The following is a 21948-nucleotide window of genomic DNA, read 5'->3' as shown; positions in this document are numbered from 1 at the left end:
GCGGATCTCTTTTTTCTGATGGTTTGTTTTTTCTCTCTTTCTTCATTATATCTGGGGGAGTTCTTCCTCTAGAACCCCCAGCCTGTATCTGCAGCTCTCCTTTATTTTGAAGGATTGGAGCACTGAGGAAAAGACACTCTGTGACCGCATCCACACAGCGTTTTTTGTGTGGACTGGATCGACCTGTGGCGCTCTCCACTTCTTTCTACTTCTGGTGTTTTTAGACGCGCTTGCGCAGTTTGTGCTTCTGCCTGGTGAATGGGGCCGCTCGTGCCGGAGAGCTGGTCACCGCATCGTCATCGTAGCTCCGCCCCGTCACGTGTGCCGATTCCAGACAATCAGGAGGCTGGAATCGGCAATGGAACGCAAGGAAGCAGAAGAAAATCCACGGTGCACCATGGGAGAAGACCCGCGGTGCACCGTGGGAGAAGACCAGCGGGGCCATCTTTAAAAGAAGAAAAGAAGAAGCTGCAGACGCTGATGCAGGTAAGCGCAATGCCATTTTTAAAAACTAACCAATGCTTTCTTTTTAACAGGGCAGAATGCGGGGGTAAGTAAAAAAAAAATTTCGATTTCGCCGCGGGACAACCCCTTTAAGCGATTTTTGAGCGATAATCATTGTGTTCTTTTTACAGCGCAAGGTGATTGCTCAAATGTTGAGCGATCACTTTGCGCTCTGAGCAGGAGATGCAGAAGACCAGAGAGGCTGCTTGTCTTCTGCATTCAGCTGTTCCCTGCTCGGAGCACCCGGCTGTTATACAGTCGAGCGCTCTGAGTGGGGGACGCAGAAGAAAAGCAGGGCCACTTGTCTTCTGCATTCAGCTGATCCCCGCTCAGAGCGCCTGGCTGTTATACAGCGGAGCGCTCCGAGTGGGGCATGCAGAACACGCCTGTCTTCAGGGAGCGGGATACAGCTGAAACAATAGTATCAACTGTATCCCGTTGTGAATTCCTGATAACTGATCCTTGATCTTTCAGCATGCTGAAAGATCAGCGATCAGCAATGGCTTAATGAAAACTGCTTGATGTCAGTGCAGTTAGACACAACGATTATTGCTCAAAAGATGGCTTTGAGCAATTTTTGAGCAAAAATCGTTGGGTCTAAAAGGGCCTTAAAAACAACAAGTAGTATCTGACAAGGAAAGTAGGGCCTCAACTCACATTCAACATACCATTCATTTGTAGACCTGGTACACACAAAACCCTGAAAATTGCCTAATATCTTCAAATCTATGAGTCACAACCAAAAAGTGGTTGGAGTAATATTTGTAAGCAACATTATCAATAAAATGAGACCATGAACAGGTTTTCAAGGACAAATAGTTTTCATTTTATAGAAGAACTTTGATTTTTTGTCCTATTTTGGTCCAAGTCTCACACTGACGGGTTCCATTGCAGTCATTGGAAGCCGTCCATCCTGCGGCAAGCCACTGTGGATACGCAGCGCAGAGAGAAGACGTCAGACAGGAAATCTAGGGGTCACCGCCAGGGCACAGGGTCTAATTCCGCTGCGAAATCTTGCAGTCGGACCCTGGCTGTCTTCATTCAGCCAATGTTCACACTCACAAGAGACACTGTCCTCAAAATACAGATAAACTTTTGAAAAAAAACATTTATTTTAAATGGACTAACCAGGTGCGCAATGGAAACTCCAGGTAAACTCCATGCAAATATCCTCTGCTATTTTTGGTAGCGGAGATTAGTTTACCACACAGACTGAACTTGATTTGCAAAGAATAATAATGTGAATAACAATGCACCAACATCTCATAGATGCACTAAATATAATTTCTTGTCATCCGAGGCTTAGTGTCAAAAAGATATCAACCCTGGCTGAAAAGAGACAATTCTATACTGAAGTGTTCAAGCTGGAGTTTCATTGAACGCGTCCAACTGTTTAACTCTATAAATCCCACTTTAAAAGAGCAAATAGTATTATTTTCAGAACATTTCACTCAAAAGGCAGAATGTTATTGTTGCAGGGAAGTTATGCAAATTGGTTTTAGGAGGTTATTATTTGCGTTGCAAAGCAAGAGGTGGTTAAGGAGGACAGACTGAATGTTCTTAAATGTGTTCATTGGCAGCAGACAGAGATATATATGTATATATACATACATACACCTTAGTATCAGATATGGTGCTATCAAAAGTTTCACAAGCACCAAAAGAAACGGTTTTAGTAGCAGTGTTATTTTTCAGAGAGTTTTATTATTTTGTATATTTATGGCCATTTTCAAAACCTTGAGATGCAAGGGTTGAACAGTTTTTAATAGTGCACCTCAGTATCCATACACATGAAACTTGTTACATTTTATTTGAAGGCTTGCTACAATTTATCTAGTCTAGTAGATCTCTGCACAGAATCTGTACATAAATACTCATGCGATCCATAGTAATCAGTCACAACTTTCTCCTAGCATGTAATGTGCTACAGTGTAAGCACCATCGATCTAAAATCTAATCCGTTTAGTTTAGTTCACAGATTGTCCAGGATGGAAACACTGTAGCAAACTCTACAGTATTTTGGCCACAAATCAACAGAACTGGGATAATACAATTCTACCATTAAAGTGCCATTATCTTGCTTGTGCTATCCACAATACTATCGTATATTGAAGGAGTGTTATAATTTTCCAGGGTGTCAAAGCCACATTTCACTTTCCTCACCTTTACAGGCTACAACAGATTATGATATGGCAGTTGTAATGACTTCTATTTAAAGGGGTTTTGCAGGAAGAATACTACTGATGACCTAACTTGAGGATAGTCCAAAGATAGGTAGTGGAAGCAGCACACCAGGGGATTCTTTCTTAAAAAATTATATATTATATAAGGTCTCAATCAAAAATGCAACGTTTCAGCCCTGTATGGGCCTTTCTCAAGCCCACGCTTGAAGAAAAGGAACAGGTATGCAGGGTCGCTAGTCACGGTTAGGGCCGGATTCCAGGTAAAAACAACACATCCCAAACATGCAAACAGCCAAACTGCTATACGGAGGAGCGTTAAACAGGTGCAAGGTGCTGATGAACAATCACTGCTTAGTACTATTCTTGCTTTAAAAAAGCATATACATGGTGCCATACCACATGATACGTGTAGTGCACCATGCAGGCTTACAAACTATTAATGGTGCCATATTTCAATCCAGTGGGCTGCCCTGGACCACATAGATGAGCCACACTGGCATGACCGCATGCAACATATTGCAACAAGAAGCATTTCATAGGGGAAAAGCAAAAGGTTAGTTCTCCATTCAGTAATCTGACACAGCACATTCTGCTGAAATCTTCTTATAAAGCTAATTAATATCCAAAATAACTGAAATATTTCCTGTGGCAGCTTAGAACATTACAACCTCTTAATCACAAGAATATAATCCTCATTAAACATCTTTACCTTTCTGTACTTGTGTGAGCAACGCTCTCGTTTGTAGAACTTAAAACAATGCAGAGAAACTGCATTATATGCCATTCTTTACAGTTCAACCTGAAGTAAACATGAATACCTTGTTTCAAATTAATCCTTGCTGAGCGAGGACTACATGAAGTTACATATGTAAATCATTAGTTGAACTGGGCCTTTTTACACAAATGATTATCATTCAGTTTATCGCTGGATCGAGTGCAAATGAATAAATATAATCATTCTGTGTAAACACTGCCAGCGACTGAACGATGACTGACAATTTATTCACTTATCTTTTGGTTTATGCAGGCATAAAAAAATTTTAAAAAAAATCTAAAACGATCGTCTTGCGTAAATGGGCAATCGTTCTTTGGTGAACTGCCTGTTTAACGTGAATGTAGGCAGGCAGCCGGTAGCGATCACTGAGGGTGCCTTCACACTTAAGGAAATCGTGCGAGATTTGTGCGTTGTGAGACGCACAAATATGAACCCCTTTTCTTTTTGAATGGGTTAATTCACATTAGCGATGTTTCCTGCATGGCACCACAATGCAGGAAACACATTGCAGCATGTCCCATCTTTCTGCGATATCACCCATTGTTTTCAATGAAAGCCGCAGCAGGGATTCCATTCATCCCTGCAGTGATGCAAGGCTGTTTTCAAAAGAAAATGCCTCACAAGCACTGGGCTATCACATGGTGGCAAGTGCGATGTCATGCCATGATTCACAGCCCAATATTGCTCTCGCCAGTGTGAAGGCGATATCGCAGAAAGATAGGGCATGCTGTAATGTGTTTCCCGCATAGCATCGCGGTGCAATGCAAGAAAACTAACGTAAATGAACAAATTCAAAAAAATGGGCTTCATATTTGTGCGAAATGGGTGCGCCTTGCAACGCACAAATCTTGCAAGATTTTCTCGCCAATGTGAAGGCATTCTTACAGGGTGATAACCACTGTGACATTATGACATTTGACTTCGAGCTGAACCAGAAAGCGGGATTTTCCAATTTTACCCATCGGGGGCTATGGACTTTATATAGGGCCTGCCTATGTCGCGGCCAAAAATCTCCAAAGTAGCCACAAATGGCTTGCAGATAGTAATTTGCAGCGAAGTACCAAAATCGATAAACAGAAGCTTTATTATACAAATCTGGGGTCAGGGCTGAAAGGGTTCATGCAACACGATAAGACAGGAAACACTCTGCGGCAATAATGAAATTGTTCAGGCAGCGTACGGGAGTTCTGAACAAGGTAAAATAATCATAGGTGATTAGCCATAGACTGAACATAGCCTACTAACATAGATCCCATCCCTTTAAAGAGGTTATAAGTCACGTGCTGCTATGGAGAGCCAGGTAGCAGAGAGACAGGGATTACCTAGTAGCCATTGTATTGTGAAACATTCTGATGAAACTATCAAGCACACAGCAAGTTTTTTTTTAATGTATTATATATTTTTATTTTACCACTAAAAACCTATTTCCTACATTTTTAAATCTAGGAGTCAAATAAGCATAGATAAAATCTACATATATTAAGAAAATACTTAATTGAATTGTTTGATTTTTTTTTTAGTTTGTCAAGAAACATACAGACTCAGGCCGCTCATAGAATGGTAGGGTTGGAAGGGACCTCAAGGGTCATCTGGTCCAACCCCCTACTCAGTGCAGGATTTACTAAATCATCCCAGGTAGATATTTGTCCAGCCTTTGTTTGAACACTTCCATTGAAGGAGAACTCACCACCACCTGTGGTAACCTGTTCCACCCATTGATCACCCTCACTGTCAAGGTTTTTTCTAATATCCAATTTGTGTCTCCTCTATTTCAGTTTCATCCAATTGCTTCTAGTCTTTCCTTGTGCAAATGAGATAAGGGTGTTCCTTCTGCACTGTGACAGCCCTTTAGATGTTTGTAGACAGCTATTTAAAGTATCCTCTCAGCTTTATTTTTTGCAAGCTAAACATTACCAGAACCTTTAACCGTTCCTCATACGACATGATTTGTAGATCGCTCACCATCTTGGAAACTTTTCTCTGAACTTGCTCCAGTTTGTCTATGTCTTTTTTTAAAGTGGGGTGCCCAGAACTGGACACAGTATTCCAGATGAGGTCTGACTAAGGAAGAGTAGAGGGGGATAATTACCTCACATGATCTAGACTCTATGCTTCTCTTAATACATCCCAGAACTGTGTGTCTTTTTGGCTGCTGCATTACATTGTTGACTCATGTTCAGTCTATGATCTATTAGTATACCGAAGGCTTTCACATGTGCCACTGCATTGCCCAATTCCGCCCAATCTATGTGCTTTTTTAAATTTTTTTTGCCTAGATCTAGGACCTTGCATTTCTCCTTGTTAAATACCATTCTGTTAATCGCCGCCCACTTTTCTAGATCATTTTGAATACTTTCTTCCCTAGTGTTAGCTATCCCTCCTAGCTTTGTGTTGTCGGCAAATTTTATCAGTTTCCCATCAATTTCCTCCTCCAGATCATTTATAAAAATGTTGAACAACACTGGGCCTAGGATAAGAGCCTTGTCGTACCCCACTTAATATATTCTTCCACTTGGCTGTGCAGCCATTTATGGCCACTCTTTGAGTACGATCCGTCAGTTGTGAATCTACCTAACAGTTGCCTTGTCGATCCCATATTTGGTCATTTTTTTTCATTAAATATGGTATGAGATACTTTATCAAATGCTTTACTAGAGTCAAGATATACTATATCCACCGCATTTCCCTGATCAACCCAGTCGGTGATTCTGTCATAGAAGGAAATTAGATTTGTCTGGTCAGACTTGTTTGTTACAAACCCATGCTGGCTCTGGTTAATTACTCCATTTTTATCCAACTACTTGCCTATATGCTGTTTAATAATTTGTTCAAAGATTTTCAAAGTCAGGCTTACAGGCCTGTAGTTTCCAGGATCCACTTTCTCCCCCTTTTTGAAGATAGGGACAACATTTGCTCTTTTCCCAATCTTCTGGGACTTCTCCTGTTTTCCCGGAATTTTCAAAGGTTATGGTAAATGGTTCAGCAATTACCTCTGCTGCTTTCTTTAGTATCCTAGGATGCAATTCATCTGGACCTTGAGACTTGAATTCATTTAAGTTAGCTATGTGTTCCCTCATTGTTTGTAGTCACTTAGATTGTTCAATTTTTCCTCTCTATCGTGGACTCGCACGAAGGCCAGCTTCACAATGGCGAGAAAATCATGCAAGAGTTGTGCTTTGCAAGACACAAATCTCACACAGATATAAAACCTATTCTTTTGAATGGGTTCATTCACATTCGCGATGTGTTGTGTTGCTATGCAGGAAAAAAAAAAAAAAAAAAAAAAAAAAAATCACAGCATGCCCATCTTTCGGCGATATCGCCCATTGTTTTAAATGGGGTCGATGACAGCCATGGCAGGAATAGCCTTTAGGCCCGCAGGGATGCGAGGCTGTTTCAACGTGGATATGCCTCGCATCCAGGGGTTTCAAATGGATTGCGAGGGCGATATCGAGCCATGAAATACGGCCTAATATCGCCCGCGGCAGTGTGAAGCTGGCCTAAAACTGATCCAAGCAGCACTCCGAAGTCACGGCCGAATGTTCCTACTAAATGGTACTGTGTAAAAAGCTGAACAATTAGCTGACAAACAAGCAAACACATTCATCGGCTGATCATGTCATTTTGGTGAGCATAAAAATGCTCACTGGTTGGCTGCAAATCCTCCTGTGTAAACAAGGAGATGTGCAGCCGATCAAGGACAGCTGTATGGAGACAAATAATCATCCCCATGGAGCAGAAAATCTGCCTGTGTACACGGAGGGAATAGAGGAGACTGACATGCGCTTTCTTGGACAGTGGTTCATAGTACAGGCAGATTATCTTTAGATTTGATTGACATACAAACTTCTATATGTACGTCATCCATGGCTAGAAAAGTCCATCTGTGCCTGGAAGTGCGCTTAGAGTCAGTGACAAGTGACAAGTGCCTATGATAATTAGTGATACAAGTTATGTTTACATATTGGGTTGTGTAATAATGTCCATCTTCAGACACCATTGGCTCTCCTAAACCATTCAAAGTATAAAGCAAAGCCTGAAAATCTTGCTGAAGCTATGACTGGTATGCAAAATATTACAAAGTCATTATTCTGACCTATGCTCCACATATCCAGAGCTATTCAAGACAAAGTTGGATGTTTCAGGTTATTGCTATTTGCATACTCCTTATAATCAAAGCAACCCCAAGGACAAATCTCAAGGAGAAATTCAAGTTCATGTCCCCATGCATCAGGCATTAGCTATAATAAGGAACTAAATAAGAAACACTGAGTAGCAAAGGTATTTTGTCTGTTAATGTATTATTATAAGTGTCACATGTGGATGTCAGAATTTGACCATTATATAGAGATGAGTGGCACAATATCACTACTCTCTTCCTGCAGCGTCAAATACTGATTGATCTACATGTTATGCGCCTTCTCATTAAAAAGAACAAAGTAAATCCTTGTCAAACGGACAGAAAAGTGGTGTTCATTTGACTAACGACAGCGAATTATTCAGTTTGTGGGACCTGTGAAAAGGTGATATCACCTTTGGCAGATAGGAGGGATCTAGTTTAAATAAATTTTAGTATCTAAAAACTCTAATATACAATTTCTGAACTGACAAGGCCTGAAGCTCACTCACTCTTTTACCCGTGGAAATTGCTACCAGAAAAACAGTTTTTAAAGTTAGGGTTTTTACCGTCACTGATTGTAAAGGCTCAAAGGGTTGCACAGAGAAGGCTCTCAATACCCAATTTAGGTTCCCGGTGAGAAAAATGCTAGATGTTCTAGGTCTTAGTTCTTCTACTGCCTCTAAGAACCTAATGACCCATCTATTCTGAGATACCCTGGTATCAAGGAAAGTACTGAGGGCTGATAGCTGCACCCTAAGGGTAGTTGGAGCTAGACCCCGATCGAACCCCTCCTGCAAGAAGTCCAAGATCAGTGGGATATCTGGGGATAATGACTGTCTCTCCTAGTGCCAGGAATGAAACCTTCTCCACACTTTAGGATGGATCTTATTAGTGCTGTCCCTCTGGCTAAACAACATGATGGAGACTACTTGACTAGCAAAATGGATATTTCAGAATCCATGCAGAGAGGCGCCGATTTTTTAGGCCGAAATGTGTCAGAGAACCTTGAGAGAGCAGGTCTGAGATGTCTGGAAACATAACTGGTTGCTGGATGCTAGTCATCCTCAGAATGGAGAATCAACTCCTGTTGGGCCAGAATGGTACTATGATAATCAGTGTGCACTACTTCTTCAGAAATTTCTGTAGGACTCTTGCAATGAGTGGGAGAGGGGGAAACGCATATACCAGTCCTCAACCCCAATCCTGAGATCATCAATGGATGATCCCCGGGACTGAGGGAAAATAATTTTTTACCCTCGTTTTTTCTGGTGGCAAATAAATCTGTTTTTGGAACACCCCATTCCTGTATCAGTTCTTGACACACCGACTGGTAAAGGGCCACTGCACTTGATATATTTTGTGGCGTCTGAGGAAGTCTGCTTTTGTATTCTGGCAGCCTTTCAGGTGGGTGGCTGATATGTATTTTATGTGGTATTGGGCAGAGAATTCTTTTCTTTTGTGTAATACTTTGCAGAGAAGCACACTTTGTGCCCCCCTTGGTGCTTGACATATGCCACTGCTGTGGCATAATCCAATAAGAATTCTTAAGTGTTGTTCTTTGGTCAGGCCTTCCGAGTTTTGGAGAGCCCTCTAAATCGCATATAACTCTCGAAATTTGAAGACCGACTCCTTACTCTCACAAACCATGTTCCATGAAAATAGTAATCCTGTATCTGAGCCCCCCCAACAGGACTCTGATGTTGAAATGAGCCCATGCTACTGATTGAATAAATGCTATGCGTTTGCCCAAAGAAACATTGCTTTCCTTATTGGGCAAGTCTTCACATGTGAAAAGGATATTACAGTGACCTGGCGGTCCTGGGCACTGTCTACCGGCAAAAAAGGAATTTCGCTTTATGGAGTTTAGGATTACCTCCAGGAATTTTTTTCTTGACTGGGATACAGATCAGATTTTTCCCAATTTATGATGCAGCCTAGCTGTTGAAGTAATTGGATTGTGACTGATATCGTTTCTTAGAAGATCTTTTGTCTGAGCTACCACCAAAATATTGTCAAGGTATGCGATCAGGAGGAGGGATCTTTTCCTCAAAACAGACATTTGCACTTCCATAACTTTGGTAAATATACAAGGAGCCGATGAAATCCTGAAGACGAGACACCTGAACTGAAAGTGTCTCATCTAACCGTTCCTCCTCAAAGCAAACCTCAGGTATTTTGAGACATCTTGATGTATTGGCACATGAAAAAGTGTGGTTTTTGGGATCTATTGTGGCCATAAAGCCCCCTTTTTTTTATAAAATTTCACCGCCGACTTCACACCTTCCATTTTGAACTTTCTGTAGACTTAAATTGTTTAGCGGTTTTAAAATTTATAATAATTCTGTATTTCCCTGGAAGTTTCCTGACCAGGAACAGTCTGGAACAGTATCCTTGAGTCTCTAATGGGGGTACAGGGACTACAGCACCCAGCTTCAGTAACGACGCCCTGTGCATGTAGATTCTCCTGAGACCTGGGCTCTGATGTAATTAGAAATATCTTTGAGGTGGGGGAAGAAAAAAATTCTATTTGGTATCCTTCGTCTATTTTTGCTATCCAGGGGTCCCCTCTAAGAAGGTTTCACTGTTGTGCGAAGCACTGCAACTTTGCCCCTACCCCGGTGGCGTCACTCTTTCTGCCTATAGGGTAGTCCTTGGTTGGGGTTAAAGATAAAAAAAAAACCTTCCCCTGCCTCCTTTGGGATAACTTCACCTTCCTTTTGCTCCTATATGCTTCTTGCTAAGGGCCTGATTGATGAAAAAGTTTTTTTTTTGTTTATTCTTCTGGACCCCCCTTTTTTTTAATCTGAGGCTTTTTCCAGAATATTGTCTAAATCAGGACCGAACAAGAACTACCTATGAAATTGTAATGAGAAGAGCTTGTTCTTAGACGGGATATCTCCAGACCAGGATTTTAGCCAAAGAACTCTTCTGGTAGTATTGGAAAGTGCCACAATGCAGGCCGAAAGTTTAACAGTCTCTGCCGCCGCGTTGGATAGAGAACATGTTGCCATTTTTAAAACTGGCAAGGAGTCTAGGATTTTTTTCCTTGGGGTTCTCTTTTGGATATGTTTCTCTAGCTGTTCTAACCAGGCGTTCGAGGTTCATGCCACGCAGGTGGCTGCCACCCCTGGTCTTAATAGGCATGAAGCTGCTTCCCATGTCTTTTTAAAAGCAAGCCCTCCGCCTTTCAATCCATAATATCGCTAAGCTGAGTGGAATCCTTAAATGGTAAGGTTGTTGTTTTGCCACCTTAGCCATGGGAATATCCACCCTAGGTACTGACTCCCAGCCTGCACAGTCCTCCTCGGAGAAGGAATACTCTTTTTAATCCCTCTAGGGAAACAGGACCCTCCTACTGGTTTGTCCCACTCTTTTTTTATGATCTTCTGGATATTTTTATGGATGGGGAAAATGTCCATTTCTTTTCCATACCCCAAAAATTTAGTCTTAAATTGATCTTTGCTTCCTGGGCCCTTCCAAATAGAGTGTAGCCCTTACAGCCTTCCTCCAATCCTCTTCATGATGGGATCAGAGCTCCCAGCACCTCTCTGGATTACCTGCCTAATGACAGGACAGAAAAAAGCCACTGGAGAGGGTAAGAAAGGGGGGGGGGGGGCTTTTAAACCTCTCTATGTTTTTTCCTGTCCTATCAGGGGTTAACCTCAGGTGGTGCTGTCGTGGAGACGACTGGGGAAATTAAGAGTTTTGAAGTCCACAGAAAAATCCGCAATTGTACATGACTTGAGGATTTTACTACAGATTTTAAGTTCCCATGTAAGTCAGTGGAGAAAATCTGCAACAAATCCCTAACAGGAATTGACATTTAAAAATTCACATCTCGGGTCAGTTTTCGTGTAGAAAATTCCGGTAGAATGTGAATTTGCCCCAAATATTTGCTACTGTATGTGGACATAGAAGTAGAACAAATGCTAAGACATGTACAGGAGTAATGCCTTCACAGAGTTTTATGGGCACATACTATAGCAAAAATGCATAGAAGCAGAAATATAATAATCACCCATGTAAAACAGAAAGAATAGTAATGATTAGCAGAAGTCTGTTAATGCCCTTTACTCTCAATTCTATTACATTAGAAAAACTCAGTTACAGCAACAGTGAAATCTAGGAGGTTTTGTAGTAAAGTAGCCAATAGCCAAGGACATCCATCACTGCCCCTCACCCTGTGTTTGTGCAGGATTGTTTGAGACATGGTAAATTGCTCAACATTTGTAGGACAAAAGGTCTGTTTGCTTTTGGATCTGGGATGAGAGCTGGAAAGACACTGTTTGGGGATCTGACTGCACAGGGGGGTGGGATGAGACTGTTCACACCATGCTTGGGCCATACAGATCACACTTTCACTGCAAAAAAATGTTAGAATAATAATTCTTATCTATACAGCATTAACCTACCACAGTACTTTACCACCGAAGAAGGAATTAATCAAAAATCACTAAAAAAATTAAACAACAGATGCAAAGGCATTTCATTTTAGACATTTAGTGCTTTCAGGCTGCAATTACACAGCAGTGTTTTCCCCTTGCAAAATGCAGGCAGAGAAACACTGATTGCAGCAAGCACCTGGACACGTCAGTAATTGAACTGACAAGTCCAGGTGCCAGCCACAATCAGGGTAGCTCCCACCTGCGTTTTGCAAAGAAAAACCGCTAGTGATCACCATTGCTACTGAGGCTACTGTGGGGGTCACTATTACTACTGGGGCCAATATAGGGGGCGTCGCTATTACTACTGGGGCCAATATAGGGGGCGTCGCTATTACTACTGGGGCCAATATAGGGGGCGTCGCTATTACTACTGAGGCCAATATAGGGGGCGTCGCTATTACTACTGGGGCCAATATAGGGGGCGTCGCTATTACTACTGGGGCCAATGTTGGGCGTCGCTATTACTACTGGGGCCAATGTTGGGCGTCGCTATTACTACTGGGGCCAATGTTGGGCGTCGCTATTACTACTGGGGCCAATGTTGGGCGTCGCTATTACTACTGGGGCCAATGTTGGGCGTCGCTATTACTACTGGGGCCAATGTTGGGGGTCGCTATTACTACTGGGGCCAATGTTGGGGGTCGCTATTACTACTGGGGCCAATGTTGGGGGTCGCTATTACTACTGGGGCCAATGTTGGGGGTCGCTATTACTACTGGGGCCAATGTTGGGGGTCGCTATTACTACTGGGGCCAATGTTGGGGGTCGCTATTACTACTGGGGCCAATGTTGGGGGTCGCTATTACTACTGTGGCCAATATAGGGGGACGCTATTACTACTGTGGCCAATATAGGGGGTCGCTATTACTACTGTGGCCAATATAGGGGGTCGCTATTACTACTGTGGCCAATATAGGGGGTCGCTATTACTACTGGGGCCAATATAAGGGGTCGCTATTACTACTGGGGCCAATATAAGGGGTCGCTATTACTACTGGGGCCAATATAAGGGGTCGCTATTACTACTGGGGCCAATATAAGGGGTCGCTATTACTACTGGGGCCAATATAAGGGGTCGCTATTACTACTGGGGCCAATATAGGGGGTCGCTATTACTACTGGGGCCAATATAGGGGGGGGGGGTCGCTATTACTACTGGGGCCAATATAGGGGGGGGGGGTCGCTATTACTACTGGGGCCAATATAGGGGGGGGGTCGCCATTACTACTGGGGCCAATATAGGGGGGGGGGTCGCCATTACTACTGGGGCCAATATAGGGGGGGGGGGTCGCCATTACTACTGGGGCCAATATAGGGGGGGGGGTCACTATTACGGTATTATTGTATCTTGATGCCACCGGAAGTTAGGGGTTGGACAGGGCTTGGATGTAGGAACACCCGTGTCACACACCTAGCTCCCAATTGGGTCAAGGCTTGAAGGTCGTAACAGTGTGTACATTGCTTTTTGTCTGCCTTGCAGGCTTAGGGCTTATTCAGAGACCGTATATCGGCCGTTTGCGCAATGGGTGTTGCGTTTCTGCATACATGTGTGTATTTTACTATATTATTTGCAAGTGCAAAAAATCATGCAAGCATGCTCCCGTTGACATCAATGGGCAATAAGTTTAATGTGTGCCATTTTCATGCGTATTTTTTGAGCAAACTAAATGCACAAGCAAAATATGCTTATGTGAATGAACCCATTGAAGTCAATGGGTTCCATTCAATGCGTATTACATATTATCACTAAGGGGTTAAGCTGCTGCACCATGATATAATCAATGTGGGCTGTTTAACATGGACAGACACAGGCCAAGGCTGTTTGCAGAGAGAAATGTTGTGCTATTTGTGTTCAGGACAATGATGTGTCACAAGAGTTAATACTGGAACCTACCTTGGTTCTTGGTGAGTTCAGAGTCATCATCGATGTTTAAAGTAGTCACCGCCGACCTCCAAGCATTTCTGAACATGCAACAAGGACAGTCATGTGTGTTGCATGCAATGCACAACAATATGAAACAATGATAAATGTAATATAGGCAGCAAATATGCCCATGTGAGTGGGCCCTAATGTGAGGCAGCATTTACACAGGCGATTTTCGCACACAGGTTTTGTGCACTGTGAAACATACAGACCTTGTACGAGAATAGAACACTTTATTTTATATGAGTGATTGTTCACTGGCACAGATAGTGAAAGATCAAAAAATCCCATTTTTGGGTGATTTTGCAGCAAAAAAAAAAAAAAAAAAATCAACCATTATTGCCAAAGGCCTTATTCACACGTGTATATTTGCACGTACATACGCGCGTGCAGAAACTGCACATATATTACAAACGGTTTCCTATGGTGTGTTTACATGTCCATGTTTTACAGACATGCAAACGTGCGCACCTGCAAAAGATAAGACATGCATACACCGGAAATGTCCGTGCTGTGCAAAAATATTCCTTGCGGGGAGGTCCCTTACCACTGAACACTGTGACGGCACTGTCAGTGTTCAATGACAAGGGGACTCCCTGCGGGGAGTAAAGAATCCCCTGCCACAGCTGTGGCAGATGATCGCGAAGCTCTCCCATTAATTTCAATGGGGCCCCCACTGAAAGCAATGGGTACGGAGCCTTGTTCACGCACGTTTTGACACGTGTGTGGATGTGTGGTTTTGCTCGCGCATATGTATATGCAATCCCACTCGTGTGAACGAGGCCTTAGGCAAAATGGGAAATAAAGGTTGCATCCCACTCGCATGTGAGTGCAATGCATTTTTGTCCCCATTTAAAGTATTGGAACAACTTGCGATTTTTTTTTCTTGTTTGAAAACCGCAAGTAAATCTGATGCATATTGAACGTTTTTTGTGCAAAAAGCACTGCACACGCTTGACAGTCATATGTAAAAATCACAGGTAAAGAATAGGATTCTCTGTTACCTACATCACCCTCGCCTGTGTAACTAGAGCCTTACAGTACCTTTACATGGGGCGATTATCACTTGATTAATAGTTGGTAACAGCGAATTAGGGCGGCAGTCATCCCATGTACATCCGGCTGCTGCTTCGCTGTTTTTAGCTATCATTCTGGTGATAATCGTCACATGTAAAGGGACCTTTCGTCTTGACAAATGGGCCCCACCTTCTCTGGAAACGTGAACTGCGTGCCAGCAGGTGCTCCCCCTGACGCATAATACACCTGTGGCGGTCAGAAGTCAGCGATAAACACTAGCCTCCTGAAAAGGCGTATAGACCGGGATCACTTCTGCGCTGGAGGTTCCGTCGCCGATACGGCACAAGATACTGGAAGAAATAGTCCTGCATGCAGTAAAAGTTGGGCAGCTGAGCAGAAACCAAACGCTCCCCATTATAGTGAGCGAGGCCCATTCGGTGCAGTTCGGTTCCGTCAGAAGACGGCCCTTTCCTGTTCTCATAACGGAGCAGGAAAACGGACCCCCCTTCCCGCCAGAGATGTGAAAGCGGCCAGAGTTCTACACACAGGGCCGTGCTCGGCATGAAGCATTATGCCAATTTCATTTAAGTTTCTGTGAACATGGCACAAGTATGATAATTGTGTGCCCATAGCACCCCCTCCCAGATCTGCCAGGTGGTGCTTTGCCTGTGACCAGTCAGTACTGCCCTACTACACGGCAGTGCTCTCTTTTCCGGGCGCACTATGGGGACTGTTCCACCTCGTCCCCTCCCCCGTCACACCTTTCCAAGTGGTTCCACCCAACCTGCCCCTTGTAGCCGCTCTCCACCCCGGCAGCAGCCTCACTCTAACCTGCCCGAGACTGCTGGTAAGAGCAAGGTACAGGGGGAGCTGCAGCGTGGAGGTCCGTCTCCCCGGGAGGCTGGAATCTCAGGAATTTCTGAAATCTGAGCTTTTTAGGCTTCCGCGCTGGGAAGGTGCAGCCAGAGAGCCGCAGTAGTCCCGGAACTTGTCTGCAGTTCTACCTGGATTATATCGCGACAGGACTCTTCTGTTGGTGGATGCACACCTGAGGACCCCGCGCTTCCCGCCTCTCCCCATGGAGGCTGCTCTCCTGTGACTTGCTGGAAAGTTCTGTGCAGTGCCAACCAGGGACAATGTACCAGCTGGAGTCCGGATACATGGAGGTGCCCCGGCCCCCCTCTCCGCTTCTCTCCCCCGCAGCCTTCGTCAACTCTGTGCAGTACGCAAATGTGCTGGAGGGAAGGTTCAAACAGCTCCAAGGTGAGAGGACGCTACGTATATGCAGTGACGGGGCTTCCGGAACAGCGCCCCCTGCTGATAGATGCAAGTTGCAGTTCCCCTGCTGTTGTGCTGTTAGTAGTGCTATAGTAAGGTGACCCATACACAGAGCTGCTGCTCCAGTTTTGGGGGATCCTGACCATGATGATCCACAACTGGAGAAGTAGTGGGCACAGTAATGTATTTACCAGTATAATTGGCCAGTGTTACGATGGCTAGTGGCCAAAGTGACTTTGTTCCAAAGTAACAAAAGGAAATCAAAGTTTTGTTGCTACTTGGTGCTGAGATCGTAACGCCAGCGCAGCAGGGTGTATGGATGACGGTGAAGAAAGTTTCTATGGTCTTTTGCGTTCTGGACCTGGGTGTGAAGGAAAACCACTGGCCCTCCAGCGTGGCCTCTGGGCGCCATAGTTGTAGTTCATGTGAAGTTACAAATATTTGGCACTTTCCAAGGTAAAACTAATTTCTCAGATTTTCCGAGCTTGGGTGAATTCCTTCAGGTTGTACCTGCAGAGCGAGTTGTGAGCAAGATTCTGGTGCAGCACGCTCATTACATGAGTCAAGCATAGGACGTGCAGACATTTTATTTTTTTTCCTATGCTGACCATTGGGCCAAGTGAAAAATCGCTGTGTGCAGAAACCTTGCAGAGGGATGTTTTTTTTTTTTTTTATCGCCCCCGTTACGTGTTCCTTCCATATCACAGTTGGAGGGAACTTGCTCGGGAATATGGCCTTTGTGAATTAGACCTTAAAATGTCATGAATGCCCACAACCCGCTTATGGCCTGATTCACACAGGCGCAGGCAGTTTTCGTCCCGTATATATGTTTTTATTGGTGGGTGGAGGGGTGCGTTTTTACATCTGTGTTGCATTTGTATTCACTATTTCTGCATGCACACAGAAAAAAACACAGAGAGGCCCAATTATTGTCACTCTTTTTCTATCATCTTCAAGCAACATGCGTAACGAAGAAACACAAAATGTGATTGTTCCCAGCAAGAGAAACCAAGTAGTCTTGTAGATATGATACCTTTTAATGGCTAACAAAAATACATGATGTTACAGCAAGCTTACAGCTTACTCCGAGTCCTTCATCAAAGCATAACTCGGAGTAAGTCCAAAAGCTCACTATAACATCATGTATTTTTGTTAACCATTAAAAGGTATCATATTTACAAGATTACTTGGTTTCTCTTGCTGGGAACAATCATTTTTGCTCGACTGGCTAAGGGTCCATTTAGACGGGACGAATGTTGGGCAAACGATGCCTGACACTCGTCCCTGTGTGTCCTCGCTCCCCTGCTGTCACACGGGAGCAAGTATAGCTGGCTCTCACAGAGCGGCCAGCAGGGGGTCGGGGCAGCTGCAGGAGATTTCTCTCTTCACACTCCCCCATCCCTCTCCATTGACTTTATATAATACTGAACGGCTTCTCTTTACACTGAATGAGGAGCGATCAGCTAATTGTCCATTCAGCATAAATGATGGACGATGAGCTGATCGCTCCTCGTTCAGTGTAAATAGCGATCGTTCAGTATTGAACGGCCGCTATGTAAAGTCAATGGAGAGGGGCGTTTGCCGGACATTCGTCTTATCTAAATGGGGCTTTACACAGTACCAAACTTTTTTCATTATAAGGAAAGACAAAAAACCCCAGTGAATATGCATGTAACATCTACATTCAGGCCGGTTTCACACGGGCGATAAAATCGTGTGAGATTTGTGAGTTGCGAGGCGATCAAATATGAACCCCATTCATGCACATGAGTGATGTTTTCACATAAAAACGCCTCGCATCCACAGGGCTTTCACATGGGCCCGATATCGCTAGCGTCACTGCATTCTTTTTACATGTACACTTTCATGGGCGTTTTTTTTTTTTTTTATGTACATGATATGGACAAAAGCGGGACATGCTGCAATTCCTATTTTGTTTTGCACTATTAGGCTGCGGTCACACAGGCTGTAAATCCCATGGAAACCTTGCGGAATGACCGCAGTGGGACCGCACGAAAATTCAGTGAGATTTCCGCGGCAGAAAGGCAGCTTCAAAACCTGCGTTGTCTGGCATGGGTTTTTTAAGTGGCTTCGCTGCCTGTGTTCCGCTGCGACCATCTATCCCCATAGAGAGGAGAGAGCCTGCAGCGGAAACGGTGCTAAAATTGACATGCCGCGGCTATAATCAGTTTCATCGTGGCTTTGGCTGCAATTGACTGTCCATAGCGTGTACGAGATTTTTGCAAATCTCGCCCACTTTGCTGCTTAGGCTTGGATTTAAGATTGCCAACAAAATCTCTGTGCGGAAAGTCCACATGGAAATTCTGTGGCAATTCCGCCCCGTATGAACCCATCCATAAAATGCATGTATGAATTTAATTCAACGAGTCTGTATTCAGTCAATAAAAGATACAGGCAGAAAATGTACCAGTGTGAATGGGCCCTCACAGATTGGGGGGTTCCAGTTTATACATTTCATGAATGGGGGCTTCCTCATTCTATAGGAAAGCATCATGCACTCCAGTCAGAGCTCTCCTCAGGACCTCCCCAAATTATTGCAGACTCTCAGATTAATCAGACCCCTCAAATTAAAGGGGTTCTGACATGAAAAAAAAAAATTGTACTCACCTCACCTTGCCTGGCCAGGACCGATCGAAAGGGCATGTCCCCTCCAGCCGGCGTCTTTTTCTGTGGCTTGTAGAAGCAGAGCAGGAGCGGTCAAAATGACCGCTTCCGGCTCTGCTCCGTCCGTCAGCCACTTCCGAGTTGAACGGACGGGCCGCCCACAGCAAGCACGTCACAAGCAGTGCTTGTGGGCGGCCCGTCCGTCCTGGCTGAACTCCGAGATTCTGCGCGTGCGCAGTGGAGACGCGGCCCGTCCTGACCCCTGTCAGAGGGCACCTCTCCACTGCGCATGCGCGCGATCCCGGAGCGGCGCGGCTCGTGGAGGAAGAAGAGGAAGAGCAGCGCCTGCTGGGAGATGACCCCCCCCCCCACCCCTATGTCAACAACAACAGAAGACAAGGTAAGTATTATGTTTTTATGTTTTAGCAGCCATTAAATCGTGGGTTCCCTGTGTCCATTAGGCAGACCAGGGAACAATGGCTGGTAAAGCATAAAAACATTATTCATGTCAGAACCCCTTTAAGGGCTTATTCACACGACTTTATCTGTAAAAAATTGCAGGCTTCACTGCAGCGTTTCACTGGTGTTTGTAAACTGAGACTGTGTATGGCAGCGAGTGTACTGCACATGCCCACGTATGACATTCTCACGGATCTGCGCAGTGTGACTGATGCGAACAACCTGTCCGCTGCAGTATGATGTAATGCTATGGCATTACATCATACTGTGCAGTGACCGGACAGGCATAGCTTGACAGACACTGGGCATAGACAGCCCTGGGGCCTTTCAGAAGGCCCCCGGATGTCGTGGCAACCGCATGGTGTCCCGTGATCTTATCGCTGCAAGCTGTACGGGACCCCCGAACATTGGGTGCAAGCTGATTCTTGCAGCCAACACCCGGCCGCAGCAGTTCTGACAAGCCACGCCGCTTGTCGGAACCGGTATGGCTTTAAGTGCCGCCGTCAATTCTGACAGTGACATTGGAAGCGCTAACAGTTCTGACTAGCGTCGTGGCTTGTTGGAACTGCTGCGGCCGGGTGCGGATGGATGTCTGTTGTAAGAATCAGCGTGCGCCGACGTTGTATGGAGTGGGATCCGCCCGCGATCCCCCTCCATACAAGCATTTGTTCCACATATGAACAATATGCACTTGCGAACAGGCTCCTGGAACAGAACTTGTTCGTAAGGAGGGGACCTTCTGTATTGTGTATGGACAGCGGTACATACACTGCCTATGCAGATATATAGGGCTCATGCTGTGTGGTACACAGAAAAAAAAAAGAGCATGCTGCAATCTATTCTTCGTGTGCATTTACACTCAGTGTTTACACTCTAATGTGAATGGATCAATGAAAGTCTTTCATTGACTCTCTTCACCGCTTGTCACGAGGACGTGCATCGTGCCATAATACATGACGAAATCATGGTCATGTGAATGAGCCCTAATTCAGACTGGCAAATCTACCCACAGATTGTGACCATAGACTTTGACCTCCAGTTAAATCAGATCCCAGGCCCACCCACCTCACTGAGTCAGATATCAAACTCTGGCATAATCCTCCACAAATTAACTGAGACTCAAGACTCAAACCTCCAAATTGCTTACCTGCTGTGCAGCGCTTCTGTGTGATGTGAACAGGAAAGGAAGGGGCTCAGTGGCGTCAGCAGTGCGGGGAGGTAGTAAGAACAACCATGGGCACGTAACGGTAGTACCTGATTAAGCCCAGTGTAAAAGTTACATTAAGGGTAAGTTCATACACAGCAGAAATTCAGCTGTGGATCTTACACTGAAATTGCGCATGGGATCTTATGCGTCATAACACGTCAATAAGTAAAGGCTCATTTTAATCACAACGATTATCGCTCAAAATTCGCTCAAAAGTTGTCTTTTGAGCGATAATCATTGTGTTTAAATGCTGTTCCTGCACTTTTCTTTCATTGTTTATTTCTAGCAAGCTAGAAATTAGCGATGAGCCTTATCAGCGCTTTTTTTTTCTTTTTTTCAGTGGACAGCACTTATAGCATTCTTTCAGCTGGTACCTCGCTGGGACTTCCCAGTGGAATACCAGCTAGAAGCTCTGAGAACAAAGGAGCTGTCAGCTCAGCAGGACACCGCAGCGAGAACAAAGCAGCTGTTTTGTATATGCAAACAGCTGCTTTGTTCTCGCAATCAACTGTGTCCTGCTCTGCATTTAACTCTTTAGGTAGATAATTAGCTACTTAAGAGTTATGCAAAGATCGCTCAAAACTGTCACTCAAACTGCCTTTTGAGCGATTTTACGATCATCTTTCAGTCTAAATGCATCTTAAGGGCTTATTCAGACGACTGTATATCGGCCGCGTATTCACACTGGCCAATATACGGCATCTCTCTGCAGGGGGAGGAGGCTGGAAGAGTCGGGAGCAGTGCTCTGCCTCCTCTCCGCCCCTCTGCACTATTTGCAATGAAGGGAGACAGGAACGGGGGCAGAGCTAATTCTCGGAACTTAGCCCCGCCTCCCCTCGTTGCAAATAGTGCAGAGGGGGTGGAGGCAGAGAGGGGGCGGGAGCTCAAAGCACTGCTCCCAGCTCTTCCAGCCTCCTCCCCCTGCAGAGAGAGACGCCGTATATCGGCCGGCGTGAATATGTGGCCGATATACGGTTGTCTGAATAAGCCCTCATAGACACACAAAACACACAATTTGGATTATAAAAAGCAGCGGTATTCAATGGGTTACCCAACTGTATTAAAAAAATATAAGTAAATTAATAACATAGAAAACCTGTCCAGAGACTGTCATACAGACTCAAGTCAAAAATGGAATTAAACTATTGAAACAATGACCACCTGTGTGAAGTGAGCGACAACCAGCTTAAACCAATACTAAGAGGGAGGGCGGTGGGATGTCGGTCTGCAATCAACATCTGGTTGTTCTGGGCTCCAGATCTGCCCTCCAGCCGCTGGACAGCGCTGTGTGCCTGATTCTCCAGGCAGATGTTCTGGAAAGTGCTCAAGGATTCCTCAGTTGACCCTGAATTGACCTCTCAGTATGGGTACATTACACAAGCACCCTCTTAATAGAGTGAAAACCAACCAT

General features: G+C 44.5%; 1 protein-coding gene and 1 long non-coding RNA gene across 5 annotated transcripts in view; one reads left to right on the top strand and one right to left on the bottom strand.

The window, feature by feature from the left end:
* Positions 1 to 21948, top strand: part of SPTBN2 (spectrin beta, non-erythrocytic 2) — a 206739-nt gene that overhangs the window by 13583 nt on the left and 171208 nt on the right. For 2 of the 4 annotated variants that reach the window (XM_066582520.1, XM_066582518.1), the window contains exon 1: positions 15786 to 16231. The exons of the other annotated variants lie outside the window; for them this stretch is intronic. In XM_066582520.1, coding sequence (XP_066438617.1) covers positions 16105 to 16231 — 127 coding nt within the window. In that variant the 5' untranslated portion in view covers positions 15786 to 16104. Of the gene's footprint in view, positions 1 to 15785; positions 16232 to 21948 lie in introns of those variants that run through there. 4 annotated transcript variants of the gene reach the window in all.
* LOC136581874 (uncharacterized) lies at positions 11654 to 16103 on the bottom strand. The gene is made up of 3 exons (XR_010787094.1): positions 15973 to 16103; positions 13922 to 13989; positions 11654 to 11943 (listed from the first exon to the last, which is right to left on the bottom strand). It is a non-coding gene; the product is annotated as an uncharacterized lncRNA (long non-coding RNA).

The sequence above is a fragment of the Eleutherodactylus coqui genome, chromosome 11, assembly GCF_035609145.1.
Source record: "Eleutherodactylus coqui strain aEleCoq1 chromosome 11, aEleCoq1.hap1, whole genome shotgun sequence".
NCBI classification, from domain to species: domain Eukaryota; kingdom Metazoa; phylum Chordata; class Amphibia; order Anura; family Eleutherodactylidae; genus Eleutherodactylus; species Eleutherodactylus coqui.
Note: the sequence above shows the minus strand (reverse complement) of the source record. Positions and strands in the feature narration are given on the sequence as shown.